At 41.4% G+C, this 25,394-nt stretch overlaps 1 protein-coding gene across 1 annotated transcript; it reads left to right on the forward strand.

Moving 5' to 3' along the window:
- The first annotated feature begins 669 nt into the window (after positions 1–669).
- Dr1 (down-regulator of transcription 1) lies at positions 670–20,927 on the forward strand. Its single transcript, XM_045138769.1, has 3 exons — positions 670–1,451; positions 10,733–10,896; positions 19,944–20,927. The coding sequence occupies exons 1-3, from the start codon at positions 1,232–1,234 to the stop codon at positions 20,088–20,090; spliced, it is 531 nt and encodes a 176-aa protein (XP_044994704.1). The 5' UTR covers positions 670–1,231; the 3' UTR covers positions 20,091–20,927.
- Positions 20,928–25,394: the final 4,467 nt, after the last annotated feature.

Here is a 25,394-nt window from a genome sequence, read left to right on the forward strand (position 1 = left end):
CTCCTGGAGGTCTGCGCCTTTCCACCGCCCCGGACCCAGCTTCCAGCTTCGGGCTCGCACTGACCCAGTCGGTTCTCCCAAAGCTTCGTGTTTTCCTTCCCAAGGAGAAAGATGGGTGGAGGACCCTGGAGAAGCTCTGCTCGGGTCAGCCTGAGTCACAGAGAGACCGACCCCACCTCCAAAAGAACCCTGGTCTCCGCCGTGGGCATGGGCGCACGGGACTCCTCCCCGCATGCCACTCCCGCGCCCAGGCTGCGCTCCTCGGGCTCTCAACCCCAATCCGGCCCGCTAATGGAGCAGCAAAGACAGCCCAGCGCTCCTCTGTCACCTAACACGGAGGACGCACACGAGCCACCGTCCCTGCCCGTCCACTCACGCCACCCGCCCCGGCTCCGGCCCGCGCGGACCCTTCACCCGCTCGGAGCTGCGAGGAACCGCAGCGACCCTCGGCCGCGTGCCTGGCCGGCAAACGCGCGAGCCCGGGCGGTTCCCTCACCGCGTGCGAGCGTGGGGGAAGGGCAACGCGCACACACCCGGAAGTCGATGCGGGCGGGGGCGGAGGTGGGACCCGGGGAGGGAGACTTCCGGCGGCGCAAAGCGTGTCGGGAGCGGCTTCCAACAAACCTTCGCCGGCCTCTGGAGAGCCCACCGTTCAACGCCGCTCGGGGCTTCCCACGACTCGCTTCCGTCGTGAACGAGCGCGGCCGCGGCCAGCGCGGTTTCCGTCGTGCTGAAGCTCTGTCGGTAGTCGTTCCTGGGCGGCCGGCCGGCGAGGCGGCGGCGTTGGCTGCGGCCGACATGTTGTGAGGAGGCGGCGCGGGGTGTCTGAAGGATGGTTTGGCCGAGGCGGCGGCTTCGGCTGCTGGCGGCGCCGGCCGCGGGGGCTCCGGCTCTGTAGAGCCGAGCCTGCTGGGTGTCGGCCCGGTACACCAGGGGCTCCCTCGGACCCCGGCGCCGTGAGGGGTCGGGGGCGTCTCCGAGCGGACCCACGGACGTGGTTCTCTCCTTCTGGACCCGGGAGCTGGTGTCCCCCCGAGTCCTCAGCCTCGCTCCCCGACCTCGCGGTCTCCCCCGCCGTCGGGCGCTCCCCGCCCTCGGGAGCCCGCTCCTCTTCCTCCTCCTCCCTCGCCTCTCCCCCTGCCCCCCCGGGGACCACTCTCCGTGGGCGTCCTGCGGAGACTTCTCTGCGGTGTGCCGTCGTGGATCAGAGCCGGGGACTTGGCAAGGTACGATGGCCTCCTCGTCTGGCAACGATGATGACCTCACGATCCCCAGAGCTGCTATAAATAAGATGATCAAAGAGACTCTTCCCAACGTCCGGGTGGCTAACGATGCCCGAGAGCTGGTGGTGAACTGCTGCACGGAATTCATCCACCTGATATCGTCCGAAGCCAATGAGATTTGCAACAAATCGGAAAAGAAGACCATCTCACCAGAGCACGTCATACAAGGTAAGTCGTGTATTATTGATAGTGTGTGCGTGTGGGATTTGGTTGAAATGAAGGGCCCGGGGGAGGGGGTGAGGGATTCTGCTAAAATTGTCTCATCGGTTCATGTCAAAAGCCTGGATCCGTTCCTCATCACTGGTAAGTATTGTGAATGAAAAAAAAGAAATCACACGAGCACGCGGAGGCAGCAGGTGCCTTGAGAAAATACTTATGTAGCTGTATCTAGACACTTTTTATCCAGCTAATGCAAGTAAAAGTGCACACAAAAGGGTCAGCAAGAATCTTCCAAAACATAAAGGGGGAGTTCAGTTTACATCCAGATCTCAAAAGCAACAGGAATCGGCTGCCTACAGTTGCACCTGAATAATGACAACTAAGAAAGAAACCTAAAAGTTCTCGCATAGAAAGTTAAAATTTAGAAAGAAGAACTTCAAGCATGAGTTGCCTCACAGTATCCCTTCCTCACTTGACCTTTCACCATGGCGGAGGAAAAGATTCGTTTTCGGAGCACACGAATTAAAAATCAAAACAAAAACCTCGGGCTGGGCATGTAGCTGGGCGGTAGTAGCCCTTCTCTAGCTGTGCGAGGCCCTGGGTTTGATCCTTAGTACTGGGTAGGAAAAAGATCTTAACATGAGTGTGTTCAGCGTAAAGTTTATTGCTTTTCAATAAAGGGAGTATGTTTTCTGCTTTAAGTGGTTTGATGGAGAACATTCATCAAGCTACTAAAACACAGTAAGAAAAAGCAAATGTTATATAGCTTTTTTTTTCTTTAGCTGTTACAGAGTTGCGTGCTTTGTTCTCTCCAGATAAGTTTCAAAAGATTGAGTTGAAAATTATATGAAAATGAGCACTTTTTATTGGACTTTTCCCATCCTTTCCTCATGCTTCTCCATATATATATACGCAATGCTTCTCTCTCTTTTTTTTTTCTTTATCGAGGTAGAGTCTCACTTTAGCCCAGGCTGACCTGGAATTCACTATGTAGTCTCAGGGTGGCCTCAAAATCACAGTGATCTTCCTGCCTCTGCCTCCCGAGTGCTGCGATTAAAAGGCTTGTGCCACCAGGCCCCTCTCCCAAAGCTTTTTTATTGAAAAGCATTTCTCAGGTTTCAACAACTTCTCCCTTAGGAAGGATTTGTAGTAGGAATCTCAGGCTGCATTTTGATGGTTGCAGAGGTAAAACATAGTTACTGGTGGCAAAGTCTTGGGAAGCACTTTTGGTGATTTTACAAGTACTCTTATGAAAAAGTTGCATTCAACTTGAAGTAATAATTTATATTTTGTTATTGTGGAATTTCCAACAACTTATTGATTGTTTTAAAGTAAAAAAAAAATTCCCTATCAGTTTTAGTCATTGTCAGGTAATTATCTACTATTGCATTTTTATAATTTAATGTTTAAATTTTTGACCTTTTTTGTCTGTCAAGTGGGTATCTGCTAATGTGGACCGTAGCCATTATTTACTGTCAGTATTGACAAATGGATTAAGTGATTGATTCAGTGTTGATCCTTTGTGACATACTGAAGGTAGATTTAAGATATATCCTGCTGGTCTGGGAGTATATCTCAGTGATAAACACTTACTTACCTAGCAAGTCAGAGTCCCTGAGTTTAATCCAAGTGGGAGATGGGGAGATGATGATAAATATTGTATACACACCTACATATGTGTGTTTATGTATGCAAACATTATACAGTGCCTTTTCAGTAAATGCTAGAAATTGCCGTGGAAGAAAGTATGTTTATTCTGAGTGGGGGAATCACTGGACAGATCTTAACTAAAGTTGCCTATCCTTGTTTGAACTCATACTTCTGCCTCAGCCTCTTGAGTACTGGGATTATAGGCATGTACCGCCATGCCCAGCTGCATATTTGACTCATGAAGCTAGTATTTTTTTTTTCTAGTTACTTAGTGTGCTGGGTAGTAAGTAAAATAGAAGCCAAGTTTTCTGTTTCTTTTGGTGTTTTTATTTTTACATTTTACATAATTGCAGGCATGAGTTTTTACAGGATTACCCAACACAAATAGCTATAATTTCCTCTGTTTTTTTTTTGTTTTTTGAGGTATGTTCTCCCGCTGGTCCATGCTGACTAACGAACTCTGGAGTCCCAGACTGACTTCAGCTCACTTCCTACTCCCCCTAAATGCTGGGATTAAAGGCATATGCTACCATGCCTGGCTATAATTTCCTTTCAAAACATAAAGAAAGAAAGAAACGGAGTGGGGGAGACTGGAGAGATGACTTAAGAGGTTAAGGTGCTTGCCTGGGAAGCTTAAGGACCCAGGTTTGATTCTCCAGGTCCTATGTAAGCCAGGTGCACATGGCAGCACATGCGTCTGGAATTTGCAGTGGCTAGAGGTCCTGGTGTGCCTATTCTCACTCTCTAATAAATAAATAAAAATCATTTAAAAAAAAAGAACCTTTTTTCTTTTTTTTTTAAATTATTTATTTATTTATTTATTTGAGAGTGACAGACACAGAGAGAAAGACAGATAGAGGGAGGGAGAGAGAATGGGCGCGCCAGGGCTTCCAGCCTCTGCAAACTAACTCCAGACGCGTGCGCCCCCTTGTGCATCTGGCTAACGTGGGACCTGGGGAACCGAGCCTCGAACTGGGGTCCTTAGGCTTCACAGGCAAGCGCTTAACCACTAAGCCATCTCTCCAGCCCAAACCTTTTTTCAATATTGCGTTTTTAGTGAAAATTGCAAAGGATTTCAATAGGATCTGCCTAAACATTTTCTCAAAAGTTGAGATTTGTTCCAAAATTGCAGTCTGTCTTCTTGGGGGAGTTTATTCATTTCTAGGATATATGTAGATTTCTGATTGACATGAAGGAATAAAAGTGCAGCTGTAGCAAGCAGTATGCTAAATAGTTCAACTCTGGAGTATGCTAACTTCAGTTAATGCATGAATCAGAAAGTTACTGTGAAAGATTATTTTCTTCTGGCTAATGAAGGCAATCTAATAATTTTTTATTTCAAATTTTTATTAACAACTTCCATGATTATAAAAAATATCCCATGGTACTATCCTCCCTCCCCCCACTTTCCCCTTTGAAACTCCATTCTCCATCATATTCCTTCCCTATCTCATGTCATGATCTTTCCTCCTCTTTTGATGGTCTTGCATAGGTAGTGTCAGGCACTGTGAGGTCATGGATATCCAGGCCATTTTGTGTCTGGGGGGACAGTCTAATAGTTTTTAAAAATCACGTGACCATCAACAGTCATAAATGTACCTGTTCTTGTAATATTGCTATTAAATGAATAAGACTATCATTTTGCTCCAAATGGGAAAGTAGATTTTATACATTCCTAATTTCATATTATGTACTGGTGTTAAGAAGCCCAGCTTGAAATTTTTTTTGGTTGGTTGTTTTTAGCAAGGCTAACCTGGAACTCACTCTGGCCTAAAACTCAAGGCAGTCTTCCTACCTCAACCTCCTAGGTGCTGGGATTATAGGCATTAGCCACTCTGCTGCATTTTTATTTTTTTAATTTTAGTATTTTATTTATTTTGGGGGAGAGGCTAAAATAATTTTTATCACTGGGCAGGTGTGGTAGCTCACACCTTTAATTTCAGCATTCAGGAAGCAGAGGTAGGGGGCTTGCCATTGCCATGAGTTTAAGGTTATCCTGAGACTAATTCCAGGTCAGCGTGAGCTACAGTAAGATCCAACCTCGACAAAACCAAAATAGGGGCTGGAGAGATGGCTTAGCGGTTAAGCGCTTGCCTGTGAAGCCTACAGACCCTGGTTCGAGGCTTGATTCCCCAGGACCCACGTTAGCCAGATGCACAAGGAGACGCACACATCTGGAGTTTGTTTGCAGTGGCTGGAGGCCCTGGCGCGCCCATTCTCTCTCTCTGTCTCTCTCTCTCTATGTCATTCTCAAATAAATAAATAAAAATGAACAAAAAAAATTTTTAAAAAGGAAAAACCAAAATATATAGGGGTGTGTGTGTGTGTGTGTGTGTGTGTGTGTGTGTGTGTGTGTGTGTATCACCAATAAATATTCAAAATACCATAATTTAATTTTAAAATGCTGTTTTTTTGTGGTTGTTGGTTTTTCGAGGTAGTGGAACTCACTGTGTAGTCTCAGGGTCATCTCGAACCCGTGGTGTTCCTCCTACCTCTGCTTCTGGAGTACTGAGATTAAAGGCATGCGCCGCCATACCCGGCTAAAATGCTATTTTTGATGTTTTAGTTTTAAGAAAGACTTGGCATTTGAAAATTACAGGTACATGAGTAGAGGGAATTTTAAGCTATTGAAGTTTTTGTTGTTGTTTCTGTTTTTCTTTTGGAGGTAGGGTCTCTCTACCCCATACTGACCTGGAACTCACTATGTAGTTTCAAGCTGGCCTTGAACTCATGTTGATCCTCCTGCCTCCCAAGTGTTGGGATTAAAGTTGTGCACCACCACACCCAGCTTCATTGCTGTTTTTTTGTGAACACATTTTATGTTTTTGGTTTTTCAAGGTAGGGTCTCACTCTAGCCCAGGCTGACCTAGAATTCACTGTGTAGTTTCAGGGTGGCCTTGAACTTATTTCAAGCCTCCTACCTCTGACTCCAGAGTGCTGGGGTTAAAGGTGTGCACCACCACACCTGGCTACCTAAACACATTCTTGAATGAGTTCTAACATGGTGTATTGCATTATGGAATGGCACTGAGGATCAAGAGCTTTGAAGTTCTATACTGGAAATTCCTTAGTCTGAGGCAATCTGTTAGCTAAGATTTCCTCATTTATGTATAAATAACGCTTGAGTTCAGGTATAATTTGTAATTGTTGAGAATCAGATAGGGCTTAAGAACCTTACATGAAGTATGCAACAATGAAGCTGGGTGTGGTAACTCATATTAGGGGGTGTAGGCAAGAGACGTGATAAGTTTGAGCCAGTCTAAGCTATATGGTTAATTCTAGGCCAGCCTGGGCTACAGTGTGACTTCCTCTCATAAATGAAAGAACACAGAGAGAAATACAAAAACAATAAATACTAATTCTAAAACTTGGTAGCAGTTCTGATTAAAATATAAAGTCTAGATCTGTTAACTTTAGAATACAATGTTATTTACAAAGCATAAGTTAAATGAGAATGCTTTAAATTATATTATTCTCTTTCTTTCCCCCCAAGGTAAGGTCTCTCTCTAGCTCTGACTGACCTGAAATTCACTATGTGTCTCAGGGTGGCAACTCTCAGCGATCCTCCTGCCTCTGACTCCCAAGTGCTGGGATTAAAAGGTTGTGCCACCACACCTGGCTTTTTTGTTTTGGTTTTTTGAGGTAGAGTTTCACTCTAGCCCAGGCTGACCTGGAATTCACTATATAATCTCAAGATGGCCTCAAACTCATGGTGATCCTCCTACTTTTGCCTCCCAAGTGCTGGGATTAAAGGTCTTCCTCTATTTTGAATCTCTGCCACGTTTTTTTCACATGAGATTCATAACTGAAAGAAGTGAAAGTTTGAGTCACTGTGAATTTGTAGTCTGTTGGTCTATTGAATGACTTTTTTTTTTTTTTTTGGTTTTTCGAGTTGGGTCTTTCTCTGGCTCAGGCTGACCTGGAATTCACTGTATAGTCTCATGGTGGCCTTGAACTCACAGCGATCCTCCAACCTCTGCCTCCTGAGTGCTGGGATTAAAGGCGTGCATCACCACACCTGGCTTTGAATGACATTTTTGTTATTTTAGCTCTTCTCATTACTAGTACTTTTGTAAAATACAGTAAAATGAATATATGAAAAATCAATATATATATATTTCCTGGTTTTCTTTTCCTTTATTAAAAAATTATTTTTTATTTGAGAGTGACAGAGAGAATGGGTACACCAGGGCCTCTAGCCACTGGAAACGAACTCCAGATGCATGTGCCACGTTGTGCATCTGGCTTATACATGTTCTGGGGAATCAAGCCTTGAACTGGGGGTCCTTAGACTTCACAAGCCAGCACTTAACTGCTAAGCCATCTCTCCAGCCACGCCTCCCCCCTTTTTGTCTGTTTTATGATCCTAGGGTCTTGCTCTAGCCCAGGCTGTCCTGGAATTCAGTATGTCGTCCCAGTAGCAATCTTCCTGCTTGAACCTCCTGAGTGCTGGCATTAAAGGCATGGGCCACTGTGCCTGGCCAAAACCTCATTTCTTATTTAGTAGATATAAAATTAATTCACCAAATTGTTATAAAGAGTCTTAAAAAAAAACTTGCTATAGAGATTCTTAAATGCTTACTTTGAATTTTCATTCTTAACCAATTGCAGCCATTATCAGAACATGGGCACAAGTCTATGGACCACACTTTGAGAGCCTTGTTCTAAAGCATAAACCATGATCTCTTTTGGAAAGTGGGTGTGAAATAGTTTTTTTTTTTGGTCTGTTTTTGTTTTTTTGAGGTAGGGTTTCACTCTAGTCTAGCCTGACCTGGAATTCACTATGTAGTCTCAGGGGGTCCTCAAACTCACAATGATCCTCCTACCTCTGCCTCCTGAATTTTTCTGTTTTCTGATATATTTTATTTATTTATTTATTTATTTTAGAGAATGGGTGCACCAGGGCCTCCAGCCTCTGCAAACAAACTCCAGATTCATGTGCCTCCTTGTGCATCTGGCTTATGTGGGTACTGGGGAATTGAACCAGGGTCCTTTGGCTCTGCAGGCAACTGCCTTAACCTCTAAGTCATCTTCTCCAGCCCAGTGAAATAATTTTGAAGTCTCTAAAATAAATATAAAATATTAAAAGAATGATTTATTATTATTTATTTATTTCCAAAGAGGGGGAGAGAATATGAATGGGTACATCAGGGCTTCTAGCCACTGTAAATGGACTCCAGATGCATGTGCCACTTTGTGCATCTGATCTGGTTTTATGTGGATACTGAGGAATTGAACCCAGGTCATTAGGCTTTGCAGACAAGTGCCTTAACCACTGAGCATTCTCTCTGTCTATTCCTGGTAGAAAACCAAGAGCCTTGACAGTGTAATGTTTTGGGGCATCAGGGATCCTGCCAACAACTCACTAGAAGGTATCCCATCCCTGACACTGAAAATTTCCTAGTAATAATCAATCTATGTCTTACGGGTGCACCGTTGTCCAAAAATGTGGGCTTTTATATGACTTAAACATACCCTGTTAGATTTTGATTAACCCTCTTTCCATCCTCTTCTCCTGAGCTCACTTTGACCTTTTCACCCCCAGTAATCTGTTCTACTTACATATATACAATACTATCCCCTTAAGTCCCCCCTCTCCTCCCTCCCTTATATCCCCTTTCTAGCTTACTGGTTTCTGCTACGGAGTTTTATTCCAACTCATATGCAAGTCCAAACATTTGTAGCTAAGATCCACATATGAGAGAGACTTGTGGCACTTGGCTTTCTGCACCTGAGTTACCTCACTAAGTATGATTCTTTCTAGGTCCATCCATTTCCCTGCAAATTTCACAAGTTAATTTTTTTTTTTTTTTTTTTTTTTTTGAGGTAGGGTCTCATTCTAGCCCAGGCTGAAGTGGAATTCACCTTGTACATCTGGCTTACATGGGTACTGGGGAACTGAACCTGGGTCTTTGGCTTTGCAGGCAAGAACCTTTACCAGTAGCCATATCTCCAGCCCCTGGAACTCACTATGTAGTCTCAGGCTGGTCTCAAACTCATGGCAATCCTTCTACCTCAGTTTCCTGAGTACTGAGATTAAAGGCATGTGCCACCACACCTGGCTTCCACCTAATACTTTTTTAACTTTTGCTATTGACAACTGCCATAATTATAGACAATAAACTATGATAATTTCCTCTCCTCCCTCACTTTCCCCTTTACACATCTACTTTCTATCATATCCCCTCCCCCTCTCAATTAGTCTCTTATTTTGATGTCATCAATTTTTCCTTCTATTACGAGGGTCTTAATGTAGTTAGTACCAGGTACTGCAAGGTCATGGATATCCAGACCATCTTGTGCTACCTAATTTTTTTTTTGGTTTTTTCAAGGTAGGGTCTTGCTGTAGTCCAGGCTGACCTGGAATTCACTAGGTAGTCTCAGGAAGGCCTTGAACTCAGTGCAATTCTCCTACCTCTGCCTCCCAAGTGCTGGGATTAAAGCTGTGTGCCACCACACGCAGTCATACTACCTACTTTTTTAAGAGATAAGCTCTCTTATCGAATCTGCAGCTTACTGACTTGTTTATACAAGCTAGCCAGCAAGTTTTCATATCCTTCTGTCTCTACCTTCCCAGCCCTAATTACAGGCACACATTGCCACACCCAGCTTTTATGTGGGTATTAGGGATCCAGACCTAGGTCCTCATCCTTGAATGCTAGGGATCCTCACATCCTCATATGTTCACAGCAAGCACTTTACTGACTTAATGACACTTAACTTACTATGCATGGTATAGGGAGAATATATTTACTAAAATCACATCTTGCTACATTGGACCTTTTTTTTTCCCATCATAGGAAACACTTTGGTCTTTTAAAATTAAGAAAGGGAGCTAGATGTGGTAGCTTCCGTTAGATTCTCGAGGACCCATTTAGACCAGATGCACAAGGTGGCGCATGCATCTGGAGTAGTTGGTTTGCAATGGCTGGAGACCCTGGCACTCCCATTCTTTCTGTCTTTCTTCCTCTGCCTCCTTCTCACTCTCAAATAAATATATAAAAATAAAAATATTTAAAAATAAAAACCAAAAAAAAAAAAACCCATGGGGACTGGAGAGATGATTTAACAGTTAAGGCATTTGTCTGTGAAGCCTAAGGACTCAGGTTTGTTTTCCCCAGTGCCCACGTAAGCCAAATGCACAAGGTGGCACATGTGTCTGGAGTTTGTTTGCAGTTGCTAGAGGCTCTGGTCCACCCATTCTTACTCTCTCTCTCTCTACAATAAATTAATAAAATGTTTTTAAAAATTGAGAGGGGCTGGACGTGGTGGCACATGCTTTTAATTCCAGCACTTGGGAAGCTAAGAGGTAGGAGGATCACCATGAATTCAAGGCCCCCTGAGACTACACAGTGAATTCCAGGTCAGCCTGGACTAGAGTGAAACCCTAACTCAAAAAAACAAAAAAAAATTGAGAGGGAAAAATGAAGGCCTTGAAATATTCCATCTAATGTGTCATCTAATGTTAAGAAAGTTAATATTTTGTATCAGCTACCTAAGCAACTGCTATACAACTATAAGTAAAATTACTAGGAAAAACAAACAAATATCCCCTCCCAAAGGGGAAAACCTCACACACAAAACTTCATGTTCCATAGGAGGAGGAAATCTTTATCACTCTCATATTTTTATTTCTCTAGCACTAGAAAGTTTGGGCTTTGGCTCTTACATCAGTGAAGTTAAAGAAGTTTTACAAGAATGCAAGACGGTAGCATTGAAAAGAAGAAAGGCCAGTTCTCGTTTGGAAAACCTTGGCATTCCTGAAGAGGAGTTACTGAGACAGCAACAGGAATTATTTGCAAAAGTAAGTGACATATTTTAACTATTTTCATCTAAAATCTACTCTGTTTGCTAACAGAAATCATAGTAAGTGTTTGAAATCACTTTTTTGTTGTTTTTTAAAATTTTTTTGTTTATTATTTATTTATTTGAGAGTGATAGAGAAAGTGGGGGGGAGAGAGAGAGAGAGAATGGGTGCACCAGGGCTTCCAGCCACTACAAACAAACTCCAGATGCATGCGCCCCCTTGTGCATCTGGCTAACATGAGTCCTGGGGAATGGAGCCTTGAACTGGGGTCCTTAGGATTCACAGACAAGTGCTTAACCGCTAAGCCATTTCTCCATCCCTTGTTTTGTTTTTTAAGGTGGTGTCTTGCTATACTCCAGGCTGATCTGGGATTCTCTATATAGTCTAAAGCTGGCTTCAAAATCATAGCAGTTCTTAACTTCTGCCTTCCTAGTGTTGGTACTAAAGGCAAGTGCCACCAAGCCTGGCTGAAATCACTACTACTACTACTACTACTACTACTTTTTAAAAAAATATTTTTATTATTTATTTGAGAGAGAAGCAGATAGAATGAGTGAGTGTGTCAGGACCTCAAACCACTGCAAATGAACTCCAGGTGCATGTCCATAGACTTCATAGGCAAGCACTAATCCATCTCTCCAACCCACTTCTTTTTTTATTTTTTAATATTTTATTTTTTTTAGTCATTTATTTGATAGAGACAGAGGAAGGGATGAAGGGAGGCAGGGAGAGAGAGAGAGAATGGGCACAGCTACCAGCCCCTGCATGCGAATTCCAGATGCATGTGCCCCCTTGTGCATCTGGCTATCGTGGGTCCTGGGGAATCGAAACTGAGTCCTTTGGCTTTGCAGGCAAATGCCTAACTGCTAAGCCATCCTTCCAGCCCCAATTCTTTTTTAAAAATATTTTATTTTTTATTTATATGAGAGAGAGAGAGAGAGAGAGAATGGGTGTTCCAGGGCCTCTAGCCACTGCAAATAAATTCCAGATGCATGTGCCACCTTGTGTATCTGGCTTATGTGGGTACTGGTGAATCAAACCTGGGTCCTTAGGCTTTGCAGGCAAGTGCCTTAACTACTAAGCTATCTCCTGAAATCACTTCTTAAATCAGCATAACTACCCAGAGCATTCTCTTTCAACTAAATAAATTCAGCAACCTGTTTTCTAAAGAGAGTATTTTCAAATGACAGTTAATATTTTACTTTGATTTTTATGCTGAGTGGCATATAAAGAAAATCTGATTAACATCTACTGTGTAAACTGTCTTTAGTATGCCTTTAAAACATTCTAATCTCAATAATTTTAAAAAGCTGGTGGTGTTCTTTCTTGCTTGTTATAATTCTAATTTGTGAAGGATCAGTACCATGCACCAATATTCCTGGTTTTAAAAAAGCAGGTGGGGAGAGGTGGCAAGATACTGCTGTATAGTCTAGGCTGGCCTTGAACTTCTGCCCCAGCCTCCCAAGTATTGGGGTTATAGGAATGAGCCACCATACCTGAATGCATTATTAGGCACTAGATTCAAGGTACCACTTAAATTTAAAAAAAAAACTGCCTTCCAGCATTTATTAAGTTCTAACCATGTTAATCAAATTGTCAAGTTTATATATCTGTATTTATGTCTATAAATATATACATACACATATATATATAGTATATATATGTATATATGTGTGTGTGTGTATATGTGTGTGTGTATATGTGTGTGTATATATATATACACACACACATACACACACACACACATACATACATACATATATATTCATTTGCAGTGGTTCGAGGTCCTGACACACTCATTCTATCTGCTTCTCTCTCAAATAAATAATAAAAATATTTAAAAAAAAAGAAGTAGTATGGGCTGGAGAGATGGCTTAGTGGTTAAGCGCTTGCCTGTGAAGCCTAAGAACCCCGGTTCGAGGCTCGGTTCCCCAGGTCCCACGTTAGCCAGATGCACAAGGGGGCGCACGCGTCTGGAGTTCATTTGCAGAGGCTGGAAGCCCTGGCGCGCCCATTCTCTCTCTCTCCCTCTATCTGTCTTTCTCTCTGTGTCTGATGCTCTCAAATAAATAAATAAATAAATAAATAAAAATTAAAAAAAAAAAAGAAGTAGTAGTGATTTCAGCCAGGCTTGGTGGCACTTGCCTTTAGTACCAGCACTAGGAAGGCAGAAGTTAAGAACTGCTGTGATTTTTGAAGCCAGCTTTAGACTATATAGAGAATTCCAGATCAGCCTGGAATATAGCAAGACATTTTGTGTGTGTGTGTATGTATGTGTATATATTTGTGTGTGTGTGTGTGTGTGTGTGTGTATGTATGTATACACAAAAATATAGGTATCATGAAATGACATAAATTTTATGTCCACTTACAGAATCAGAAAGGAAGACACATGAAGTAATTTGCTCCATGGATATTTGTCAGAGTTCTTTCTGTTTATCAGGAATTATGCTAGATGCTAGGCTTATAACAAGTCAACTAAAACAGGCATAGTTTGAATCATTATGGAACTTAGTTTACTGGGAAAGTTGACTTTTAAAACAGGTACATGGAAGCCGGGTGTGGTGGCGCACACCTTTAATCCCAGCACTTGGGAGGCTGAGGTAGGAGGATTGCCATGAGTTCGAGGCCACCCTGAGACTACATAGTGAATTCCAGGTCAGCCTGGGCTACAGCAAGACCCTACCTCAAAAAACCAAAAAAACAAAACAAAACAAACAAAAACAGGTAAATGGGGCTAGAGAGATGGCTTAGTGGTTAAGGCATTTGCCTGTGAAGCCAAAGGATACAGGTTTGATTCTCCAGGACCCATGTAGTAAGCCAGGTGCACAAGGTGGTGCATGTGTCTGGAGTTGATTTCCTGTGGCTGAAGGCCCTGATGTGTCCATTTCTCGCTCTCTTTCTCAAATAAATAAAATAAAATAAAGATTTTTTTTGCGGGGGACAGGTAAATGCATTATTGCAGGCGGCAGTGGTGCACATCTTTAATCCCAGCACTCCGGACAGAGGTAGGATCGCTGTGAGTTTGAGGCCAGCATGAGACTACATAGTGAATTCCAGGTCTTTCTGTGCTAGAGTGAAACCCTACCAAAAAGAGAGAGAGGGAGTGAGAGGGAGAAAGAATGAACAAAAATAGGTAAATGCAGACAGCTAGTATTTGAGTCTATATTTAAGCTACTATCTTTGTTTTGCTTGTGTGTGTAAAATGTGTGCATAGTGTAATATGTATGTTGTATGTCTGTATATGGGCTTTTGTGGCACTGTATGTATTCTGCTGTGTTTGAGTGAACGTTGGGTGTCCCCCTCCATCATTCTTCTGCCCGTGCTTATTTCAGCCGAGTGTCTTACTGATCCTGGAGCTTGCCAGTTCTTCACAAGTTCCAGCTATTCTTGGTGTCTACTCCCATATGGGACTAAAGGTTGTAGACATGTGGTCTTGCTCAGCTGTGGATATGGACGGATCCTGGGGATTGAACTAGAGCCATCTCTCAGGCCTCAGACCCTCATGCTTGCATAGGAAGTGCTCTTAACTGCAGTCATCTCTTCAGCCCAGCTAACATCTTCTTTAAACCTTTATTCTTTCTACATGATCTTGTTGGTACTTACATTTTGCTTATTTTTTTTTTTTAAGTAGGGTCTCACTGTAGCCCAGGCTGACCTGGAATTCACTGTGTAGTTTCAGGGTGGCCTTGAACTCATGGCGATCCTCTTACTTCTGCTTCCTGAGTGCTGAGATTAAAGGCGTGTGCCTCCATACCCAGCTTAATTTTTTAAAATATTTTGTTTTTATTTATTTATTTGACAGAGAAGGTAGGGAGAGAGAGGGAGGGAGGGAGGGAGAGAATGGGTGCTCCAGGGCCTCCAGCCACTGCAAATGAACTCCAGATGCATGTGCCCCCTTGTGCAATTGGCTAATGTGGGTCCTGGGGAATCAAACCAGAGTCCTTAGGCTTCACAGGCAAGCGCTTAACTACTAAGCCACCTCTCCAGCCCCAGCTTTAATTTTTTGTATGGAACGTTTGACTATATTTTTTTTGCCAGGCAAAAGGTAGAGGAAAGAAATACTTGAGTGCCTTCTCTCTGTATCCTCACCTGTCTGTATTGATCATCTGTTTTTCCATACCTCTTCTTTGTTTTGCTTTGGAGTATGGGTGAAGAACTTTGGTATTAAATTTTAAAGGAAGACCAGCAGAGAGGTAAGATCATAGCAGTACATAACCTAGTACTTCCAGGGAGCATGTTTAGCCATGTTTGTTTTGGGTCTCTGTCAAACTTTTGCTTGGAAAATGCATACCATATATTCCTCTTTGCAGTTTTATGTCTACTCTACTAGGTAGACCAAATTAGTTCTTACATTTTAAAAATTTTTATTAAGAACTTCCATAATTGTAAATAATATCCCATGGTAATTCCCTCCCTCTCCCTCCGATTTTCCCATTTGAAACTCTACTCTCCATCATATTCCCTCCCCCTTTCAATTAGTCTGTCTTTTATTTTGATGTCATTAGCTTTTCCTTCTATTATGATGGTCTTGTGTAGGTAGTGTCAGGCACTGTGAGGTCATGGATATCCAGGCATTTTGTGTCTGGAGGAGCACGTTGTAAGGAGTCCTACACTACCTTTGGCTCTTACATTCTTTCCGCCATCTCTTCTGCAATGGACCCTGAACCTTGGAAGGTGTAATAGAGATATTTCAGTGCTGAGCATTCCTCTGTCACTTCTTCTCAGCACTATGGTGCCTTCTGAGTCATCCTAAGGTCACTGCCATCTGAAAAGAGAAGATTCTTGAACCAAAAGTGAGAGTAGCATTAATATATGGGTATGAACATTAAGAGAGGTGCCTACTGGGCACTTTGGTGAGCATAGTATATACATTTAGCCAGACAGTAGCAGACGTTACACCCCTAGGGTTCATGACTACCCATCGTAGGTTTTCAGTATCAGGGATGTAATCCCTCCCATGGAGTGGGCCTCCACTCAAATTAGAGGGCGGTTGGTTTCCTCCATGACAGACGTGCCACTATTGCACCCATTGGCTCATTTGGCCTGGCTGGCAAAATATAAGAGTTGCAGTGTCCACTGTTGAGTATCTTCACTGGTGATTTTTCTCTCCCATTGAACTGCATGCAGTGTGGCTTTTTCCAACTTTCTGTCAGCTGGTCTGTGTGGAGGAGGTTTTCAACTCAGCTTCAGCAGGATTTCTCAGTGACCTTGCAGCCCAAGTATGTGGAATCTTCAGCAATAGGGTCTTACTATCTATTCCTGGTGGGAAACCAAGGGCTTTGGCAATGGCCTGTAATGTTTTGGGGTATCAGGGACTTCCCTGGCCAAAAACTCAATGGAAGGTATCCCATCCCTTTTTTTTTTTTTTTTTTAGTTTAATTTATTAGTTTTCTTTTCAGTAAATACAGGCATTTTGGTACCATTATTTAGGCTCATCTGTGATCTAGCCCCTCCCATTAGACCCTCCTTGTTAATGAAAATGGGTCGTGCATTGTGGAGTTAGCCCCCAGTTATTAGTATGATAAATGTCTCTGAAAATCATGACCCAACATGTAACTCTGACATTCTTTCCGCCCCCTCTTCCGCAAGATTTCCCTGAGCCATGTTGGGTTCATTTTTGGTCTGCTTCAGTGCTGCTGGCACTGAAATTTTTCTGTTAACAGTCTATGGCTTCTGAGTTCCATTGCCCGCCCCCCCAAAAAAAAGTTTCCATGTGACTTATTTATACCCTCTTAGATTTTGATTAGCCTTCCCTCCACCTTTCCTTTACTCAATCTCTTCCCCTGACCTCACTTAGGCTTTTTCACCCCCATTAATCTGTTCTCCTATTTACATATATACAATACCATCCTATTAAGTCCCCCCTCCTCCCTTTCTATTCCCTTTATATCTCCTTTCTAGCTTACTGGCAAATTTATGTAATTTTGCTTTTTTTTTTTTGGTTTTTCGAGGTAGGGTCTCACTCTGGCTCAGGCTGACCTGGAATTCACTATGTAGTCTCAGGGTGGCCTTGAACTCATGGCAATCCTCCTACCTCTGCCTCCCGAGTACTGGGATTAAAGGCGTGCGCCACCACGCCCAGCTAATTTTGCTTTTTGAGGTAGGGTTTCACCGATAGCCCAGGCTGACCTGGAATTTGCTGTGTAGTCTCAGGCTGCCCTTGAACTCATGGCAGTCCTCATAGTTCTGCCTCCCAAGTGCTGGGATTAAAGGTGTGCACCATTATGCCCAGGTTAGGTTTTATATTTTCAAACCAAAATGCTGTACATATGACATAACATAGTGTTGCACATATATAAAGATGAAGATCATTCTTGTTGTTAAGAAATGAAGCATTAGCTGGACATTGGCGCTGAACACCTAGACTCCCAGCTGCTGGTTAGGCTAAGCAGGAACATTACAATTTGAAGGTCAGCCTGGGCAACTTAAGTGAAATTTAAAGCAGGGGGGACAATGACACTGAGAACATAAACCAGTGGTAGTGCACCTGCCTAGCATGCAGGAGGCTCCGGGGTCAATCCCCAGTGCCAAACCAAAAAGGAAGCTTTGTATCTTGAAGGGTGAACCAAGTGTGTTGGTGCATGACCTAATTTTAGCACTTTGGGGGCTGAAGTAGGAGGATCACAGTGAATTTGATGTCAGCTGGGACTAGAGTGAGATCCCACCTCCAAATAAACAGTATCTTGAAGGGTGATAGGCTAGATTAGCACCAGCGATACCAGGCTATTTTGATGAGGAAGATAACTATAATATGAGGAGGCTGCCTAACTCTCATGAGAAAGAGTTCAGTGTAAAGAGACATCACATCAGGTTTTGGCCACACAGAAGTGTGCTAGTTGCTGAGTTGTCTCAACCTAAAATCCACCTTTCTTTGTTCTGCTTTTTGATGGGACTTAGTACATTAGGCCCCAACCTTTTATCTACAGGGTATCCCCACTAGCTGGCCTGAAACCACAGATAGTGCCAAACCCTACATATAAGAACTGGAGTCCACAGCTGTTGATTTGATAACCCAAGATAGTTGAGTGTCTTAACAAGAGGATAGCACGTGCAGCATGTATATGCCGTACAGGAATGATTCACATCTTCAGTGGAAGCTGACATTGCAGTTTTAACCACACTGCACACACATACAGTCTAAAACTTATAAATGGCTTATGTCTGGAATTGCACATATATTTTGGTTTATTCTGGATAAATTATGAAAAATGAAACTACATATGAAAAGGGACCACTGTAATTTTCAAAGTACATCTGCTTTGCTATATGACTATTTATTAGACTCTGTTACTTTACTAGTAGAGGCTGGAAGTCAAAGAGGCTTGCGCTATTTATTGTTCCCTCTCGGCCTCCAGTTCTTTTTACCAATTGGGGATGGATCGTGTGAGTCTTTTGAAATGGGATCTCCCTGTTTATCTCAAGCTGGTTCACAACCCACAGTCCTGCCTCTGCCTTCCAGTGCTGGAATTACAGGTGTGTGTACATCTTCACCAGAGCCCCAGAATACTACTTTTTACACTGTCTGTACCAGTTTGTCCTGATGCAGGAACTGAATCCAATTCATAGTTTCTCTAATACAGGACCAGCCTGAACCTATACTGTCTGTCCTCAGGGGTGTGAATCCCAACCCTCGTGTCCTTTTCCAAGTTCCAGTACGTTAGTACCAGATACTTTAGGCCTGTTCTTTGGTCATTTATGTCTATGTGGTTGTTCCTGCAAACATGTTTTAAAATTTCCAGCCACTTCCTTTGTTCCCCCAGTTATAAGGTTGGTGGTTGCTATAGTTGGCATCTCCTTGATATCTAGTGTTCCCTTGTCTTTTCAGTTGCCTATTACCAGTTTTGTGCTTTGTTTAGCATTCCCTTTTAAAATTATTTATTTGCTTGAGAGAGGGGGGACAGATAGAGAATGGGCACACCAGGGCCTCTAGCCATTGCAAATGAACTCCAGATCATGCTCCTTGTGCATCTAGCTTACATGGATATTGGGGATTTGAACCTGGGTCGTTTAGCTTCATAGGAAAGTGCCTTAACTGCTGAGCCACCTCTCCATCCAGTGCCCCCTCCCCTTTTTAAATTCTTTCTGTTCCCAGACTGATGTGACTTCTGTCTCCTGATTGATTATACCTTGGATGATAATGGGAGGAGAAAATGGTATTTCAGTTTGACTTGAAATAAAGATAAAATTTCAGTAAGTGAAAATCAGAAAAATTCAGGTAGAATGAATATCAAGATGAAAGTGCAGAAGTGTAGTATACACTTGAGGATCCTACATCCCAGTTACTTTTGAAGCATGAGGCAGGAAATTATGGTAGAAACTCAGAAGGAAATAGGAGAGTAGCTCTTCACTTACAAGTTTTCACCCAAGATATATAAGTACTATTTAAGAGAACTTTTTTTTCACACCCCCTGAAGTAAGGTCTTGCTCTAGCCTAGGCTGACCTGGAATCCACTGTGCAGTCTCAGGTTGGCCATGAACTCACAGCGAGCCTTCTGCCTCAGACTCCCTAGTGCTAGGATTAAAGGCATGTCATGTGCCACCATGCCCTAGAGAACTTTTAAGTTACAGAAATTATTTTTAAAATTTTTAAAATATTTTATTTATTTATTTGAGAGAGAGGCAGCCACTGCAAAACAAACTCCAGACATCTGCGCCACCTTGTGCATCTAGCTTATGTGAGTCCTGGGGAATCAGACCTGGTTCCTTTGGCTTTGCAGGCAAGCGTCTGAATTGCCAAGCCATCTCTCCAGCCCCAGAAATAATTTTTAGATTAAAATTATTTTGTGTCAAAGTTGTAATCAAGGAGACAGAAAAGGAAGGACACAAAGCACAGGGAAAGGAGTGAAATGTTAGCTATTGTGATTTGTGTTTTTCTCTGTCAGCCTTTATCATAGCATTCTTGTTTCTAGATGCATTGTAATTTCATGGTAGTAGGAAATATACAAGTTTAATAATGACAGGTGTCTTAATTTACATTTAAATTAAATATAAGTATTACAGGTTTGAAAAATTAATATTTGTTTTATATTTTTGGTACTTAGGCTAGACAGCAACAAGCAGAATTGGCCCAACAGGAATGGCTTCAGATGCAACAAGCTGCCCAACAAGCCCAGCAGGCTGCAGCCTCAGCCAGTGCCTCCAATCAGGCAGGATCTTCACAGGATGAAGAAGATGATGATGATATCTGAAGTTCACAAGCTTAGTTTCTGTTTCCTCTATAAATGTTTTTCCTTGCACACACACACACACAAAAAAAACAGTGAAATGCTTATCTGTAATTTTGTATGCATCTTGGTGGGCTTGCCATTGGTATTCTAGGGATATTTGCTGTTAAGTTTCAACTATATGTGCTATACATGTAAAACCGTCTCTTTGAACTATTGAAAATATAAGGTTTAGTATAATACTAATATTTTTAATGGTGTTTATGAAATTTTAGATAGCAGTGAGCCCTTTATTCGATCACTAAACAGTGTTACAGAAAACTTCAAGTTTATAAAAATACAGTGAACATTATACAGAAGCTCTTAGACTATATTTGCATTTCTCTACCCTTTTAACTAAACTAAAATTGGGAATTTTAAATTGAGTAGGGTATGGTGTGATGCAGAATACATTGGATTAGGTTAGTGAAAAAAGTCCAGTTCTATAGTATCTGTCTTAATTTTTTTTTGTCTTTTAAAATGAGTATAGGCAATAAATATGTATGCTCAGATAAATATACTTGTTTAGAGAAACCTCAAAATAAGACATCCAAAAACTAGAAAGGGTATGTGTTCAAAAGTAGTTGTATAAATTTGGTGAGTTATGTTTTTGATTTTGTTATTTTGTGTAGCGGTAAAAACTAGTTTTATCCTAGCATAATTTATCCTGAGCTACTCTATGACATTTCAAAGGCTGGCCAATCTTAAGAACTGTCATGATTCTTACTATTTCACTCCAGTTCAATACTGTTAATAGTATTACTTGTTTAATTCATCTATGTTTATATTATTTGAGTATATAAATGGGGCTTGTGAAACAATTGCTTGGATTCCGTTGGTTTAACTGATGTTCATTAATACTGAGACCTTTGCTAGGGGAAAGAAATGAAAGATAATGAACACGTGTGCTATAAAAAGTGTTTTTTTTTTTAATTTAACATGTAGTTGTAGTATAGTTAAGTTTGTTTTTAAGCATATATTTACATTTTCTTGACTAGATCGCCTAGAGTCCAACACTACCTTTTTGCTTGACATCGTTGTTCCCTTTGTCATAATTGAGTGATAACTTTTAAAAGTTTGCTTTTAAGGAAGTGTGTCATAATTGATCAGCCCTATATGAAACATAAGTAGTTTCAACCTGCTTGTGAAAAGGGAGAAGCTTGAATTTGGTTTTGGTAGATAACATATGATAGTGATTGTTACTGGGAGTCCTGTAAATTTGGTAGGAAATGGCATATTGTTAGTATTATGGAAGCAGAAAGGAAAAGCCACCTAAGATAGTATGAAGAAATGATGTCAGTTGCCAAATTATTTAAATTTTGATACTTACTAAACCCACAACTAGATTCTACCTGCCAGGATTCCAATTTTAATTGGAGAACTAACTAAGGAAAGAAAGTTTGTAAGTATTAGATTTCTTAATGATCATATTTTGCAGTTTTTTAAAAAAGGGAAATGTTGTTACACATTTATTAAAAAATATTTCCCCTGCATAATGAAAAGGTTAGTAATTTTGCTGAATGTTTTGAGTTGCAAGTTATTTCAAGGTATTTCATGGATGTCATATCCATGAAGTGTTTGGACAAGGTAGGTTTTTTTTTTTAAAGTTAAGTAGCAAAGGTAGTCTAGTCTAGAGAAATAATAAGTGTTAGCTTTTCTAATTTGTACTGTAACATCCTTATACTTTATATTTTAAGTGTACCTTTTTCTCAAACAACTTAGATATTTTTCCATACCATTTTTTTTTCTGATGCAGAGTTCAGGTTAATTAATATTTTACTGCATCTGATAATGTATTATATGTTTAAAGCCTAGTGACTTCATTTTGACATTCTTGTGATTTCATATGCTGTATTCTTCAAGCAATAAAATTCTAATGTGTTTTATAAACTTTTTATATTTAGTGTTTTATAGAGAAATTTCTATCCGCATTTTTACTACTTTTGAGAAAGTTAAACCCCAAAAAAGATTTTGGTCATTTGGTATATAGTACTTCCTTTCTCTTTGTTTACTGCTGTTTCAGAAAATGTGGAATTGCTCTATTTTTATAATGTACAGTCTTAGGAAACAAGGCATACAAAGGCAATTTAGCACCATTTTGTTTTACCATTTAAAAGTCACATGTTTGTCACCAGTTAATAAAACTTTTTAGTCTTAGAGAAACAGTTCTTAGATTTTGAGTAAAGAAGTTATTTTTAGTGAGCTTATTTGAATTCACTTGGGAAAAAATATCCTATTCAACAGATAAGATTGGTGAGTTTTGAAAAGGTACCCTTTTGGGGAGTAGGAATGGTGGTGAGGCAGTGCCTTGCTGTGTGGGCTTGTTGGCCTGTATATCAGTTACTTTCTCATTACTGGGCAAACTTCCTGGCCAGAAGCAACGTAGGGAAGGAAAGTCAGTCCAGAGGGTAGAGTCTTAATCATGGCACAGAAAGCATTCCAGCAGGAGGCAGTCACATTCAGTTTAGCAGAGAGAAATGAAAGCTGGTTCTTGGCCATCTCTATCCCCATATAGCCCAGGACCCCAGTCCATGTAATGGTGCTGCCCACAGTTAAGGTGAGGTCTTCCCACCTCAGTTAACCAAGATAATCTCTCAAAGGCTTGCCCATGGACTAACCTAATCAAGGTAATCCTTCACAGGTGGTTCTAGGTTCTGTCAAATTGGCAGTCAGTATAAAACCATCACATCCTGTTTCTCAGTATTTAGCCCCAGGCTGTTCTCAGACTTGTGGCTGTCTTCCTGCCTTAACCTTTCATGTGTGGGGATTACAAGTGTTTGCCACAATGCTCAGCAAAAAAGGCACCAATTTAAACTACATCTACCACACATAGAGAAGAGGCTGTAAATACAGATTTGCATGAACTAAACTTATTCATTTCACCAAACCTCAGGTCAAAACAGCATTCTGAATACTCCATAGCTTCATGCCCGTGTCTTAGCAGTTTTCTTCCCTAGAAAGTATTACTATCCTGGCTTTTGCAAATGCAAATTAGTTTTGCCTATGTTTTATTTTTGATAAATTTGCCTTATGTTACTGGCACTCTTTTTTCCTTTGTCATTTTTGTGAATGTTGCCTCTGTCACAACTACCTAGCAGTTTAAAGCAGCATAGATGTGTTCTCTTACAGTCTAAGGATCAGAAGTTCAAAATCAGTTTCTCTATGCCAAACTTGAGGAAACCTCAGGGCTGGTTTCTTCTACACATGGTGATGTGAGAATCTATTCTTAATCTCTTTTTTTTAGCATTTAATAACGGCCTTATTCTTAGGCTTTTGGCTCCTGCCTCTGTCCAAAGCCTGGTCCAGGCTGATCTGGAATTCACAGCGATCCTCCTACGTCTGCCTCCCGAGTGCTGGGATTAAAGGTGTGCGCCACCACGCCCAGCCCAAAGCCTGCTTTTGTCATGATGCTATCTTTTCTTATACAGTCAGGTTTTTCTATGTGTCTACATTTCTAGTCCTTCTGGATATTACAGACCCCCCAGTCTCAAGGACCTTAGTTGTATGTGCAAAAAAATTCTCTTTTGGGCTAGGGAAATGGCTCAGTGGTTAAAGGTTCTTTATTGAAAAACCTGCCAGCCTGGATTTGATTGTCTAGTACCCTTGTAAAGCCAGACCCACAAAGTGGCATATGTATCTGGATATCATATTGTAGTGGCAGGAGGACCTGGCATGCCCATTCATTTTCTCTTTCCTTCCCTGCCTCATACACCAAGAGACACATAAAAAACATTAAAAAAAAAAAAAAAAAAGTCTAGGGGGCTGTAGAGATTGCTTAGTGGCAAGGCACTTACCTGTAAAGCCTAAGTACTCAGGTTCCACTCTCAGGTTCCGTGTAAGCGAGATGTGCAGTGATGCAAGCATGCAAAGTGGCACATATGCACAAGGGTCACACGCATCTGGAGTTTGAGTGCAGTGGCTAGAAGCCATGGTGTGCATTCCTGTCTCTCACACTTTTATTTAAAAAAAAAAAAAAAAAAAAAAAAAGGCAGTCTGTTGGGCTTGCCTCAGAAACAAGAAAGCCGGGCGGGAGGCAGAGGTAGGAGGATCTCCATGAGTTTTAGGTCACCCTGAAACTACATAGTTAATTCCAGGTCAGCCTGGACCAGATAGAGACCCTACCTCGAAAAATCAAAAAGAAAAAGTCTAGGGGCTGGAGAGATTGTTCAGTGGTTAAGGCACTTGCCTGCAAAGCCAAATGATCAGTGTTTGATTCCCCAGTACCCACGTAAAGTTGCACGAGGTGGCACATGTATGTGGAGTTCTTTTGCAGTGGCTGGAGGCCCTGGTGTGCCCAATCTCTCTCAAATAAATAACTTTTTTTTTTTAAGGCTCTTACTATATTCACAGGTTCTTGGGTATCTTTGGAAGCCATTGTTTGACCTATCATCCACATTGTTGGATGTAGTATCATATTGTTATGTGGGTTTTTTAATTTATTTTTTATTATGTCCAAAATTTGTTACCCATTTTACCATTGATGGACATTTGAAGAGTGTTTAACTCTGGACTATTTTAAATAGTGCCATGGAGAAAATTTATATTCATGTCTTTTAGTGAATGCATGCATGTGTTTCTCTTGAACCTTAGTATGGAATTGCTAGGTCATAACATGTATATATTTTCAGTTCTAGGATGTACTGTCAAAGTTTTCCACAATAGGTAATTAAGTCCTATTTCAGCGTGTACCTTCATGATGAATTATTGTCATGGTTAGTGACCTTGACAATATTAGTGAATTTCTCAGGTCACCAAAATTATAACAAATGAATTATATTTCTGTAGAAAGTCTGTTGTTGAACATCAGAGAAGAGGAAAGTAAAATCAAAAGCATTGGTTCTATTACTGACAAAGCAGTATTATACACTCACTAGGGGGTCATCACTTCTCAAAAGAAATGTAAGTTTTGTTTTTCTGAGGCATTCAAGATTGAACTCTGGTCCTGGTGCATACCAGGAAGGAACTGTAGTACTGAACTATGTCCCCAGACTCTGAAATCTAAGTTTTAAGTAATCAGATATGTCAAGTTTAATATGCTGAGTTGTAGAAAAAAAGTGTGGCTTAATTTCTTAAGTTTTGGTTATAACTATAGTCAAATGGCCACCAAGAATTACTCAATCCAGATAGCATAGATTCTTTTTGTTTTTTTGAGGTAGAGTCTCACTCTAGTCCAGGCTGACCTAGAATTCACTATGTAGTCTTAGTTCCACCTCACCAGCTAGGATACCCACAGTCCTGGAAAACTTCACTGGGGTGGGCAGCTCTCCTTAGCAGCAGTCTCGTGGTCCC

The sequence above is a fragment of the Jaculus jaculus genome, chromosome 19 (genome assembly GCF_020740685.1).
Source record: "Jaculus jaculus isolate mJacJac1 chromosome 19, mJacJac1.mat.Y.cur, whole genome shotgun sequence".
Taxonomy (NCBI): Eukaryota; Metazoa; Chordata; class Mammalia; order Rodentia; family Dipodidae; genus Jaculus; species Jaculus jaculus.

Coding starts and splice junctions, on each gene's coding strand:
- Dr1 (XM_045138769.1), top strand. CDS start 1,232: ATGGCCTCCTCGTCTGGCAACGATGATGACCTCACGATCCCCAGAGCT. Junction 1,452..10,732: donor ACCAGAGCACGTCATACAAG/GTAAGTCGTGTA, acceptor TTATTTCTCTAG/CACTAGAAAGTTTGGGCTTT. Junction 10,897..19,943: donor AACAGGAATTATTTGCAAAA/GTAAGTGACATA, acceptor TTTGGTACTTAG/GCTAGACAGCAACAAGCAGA.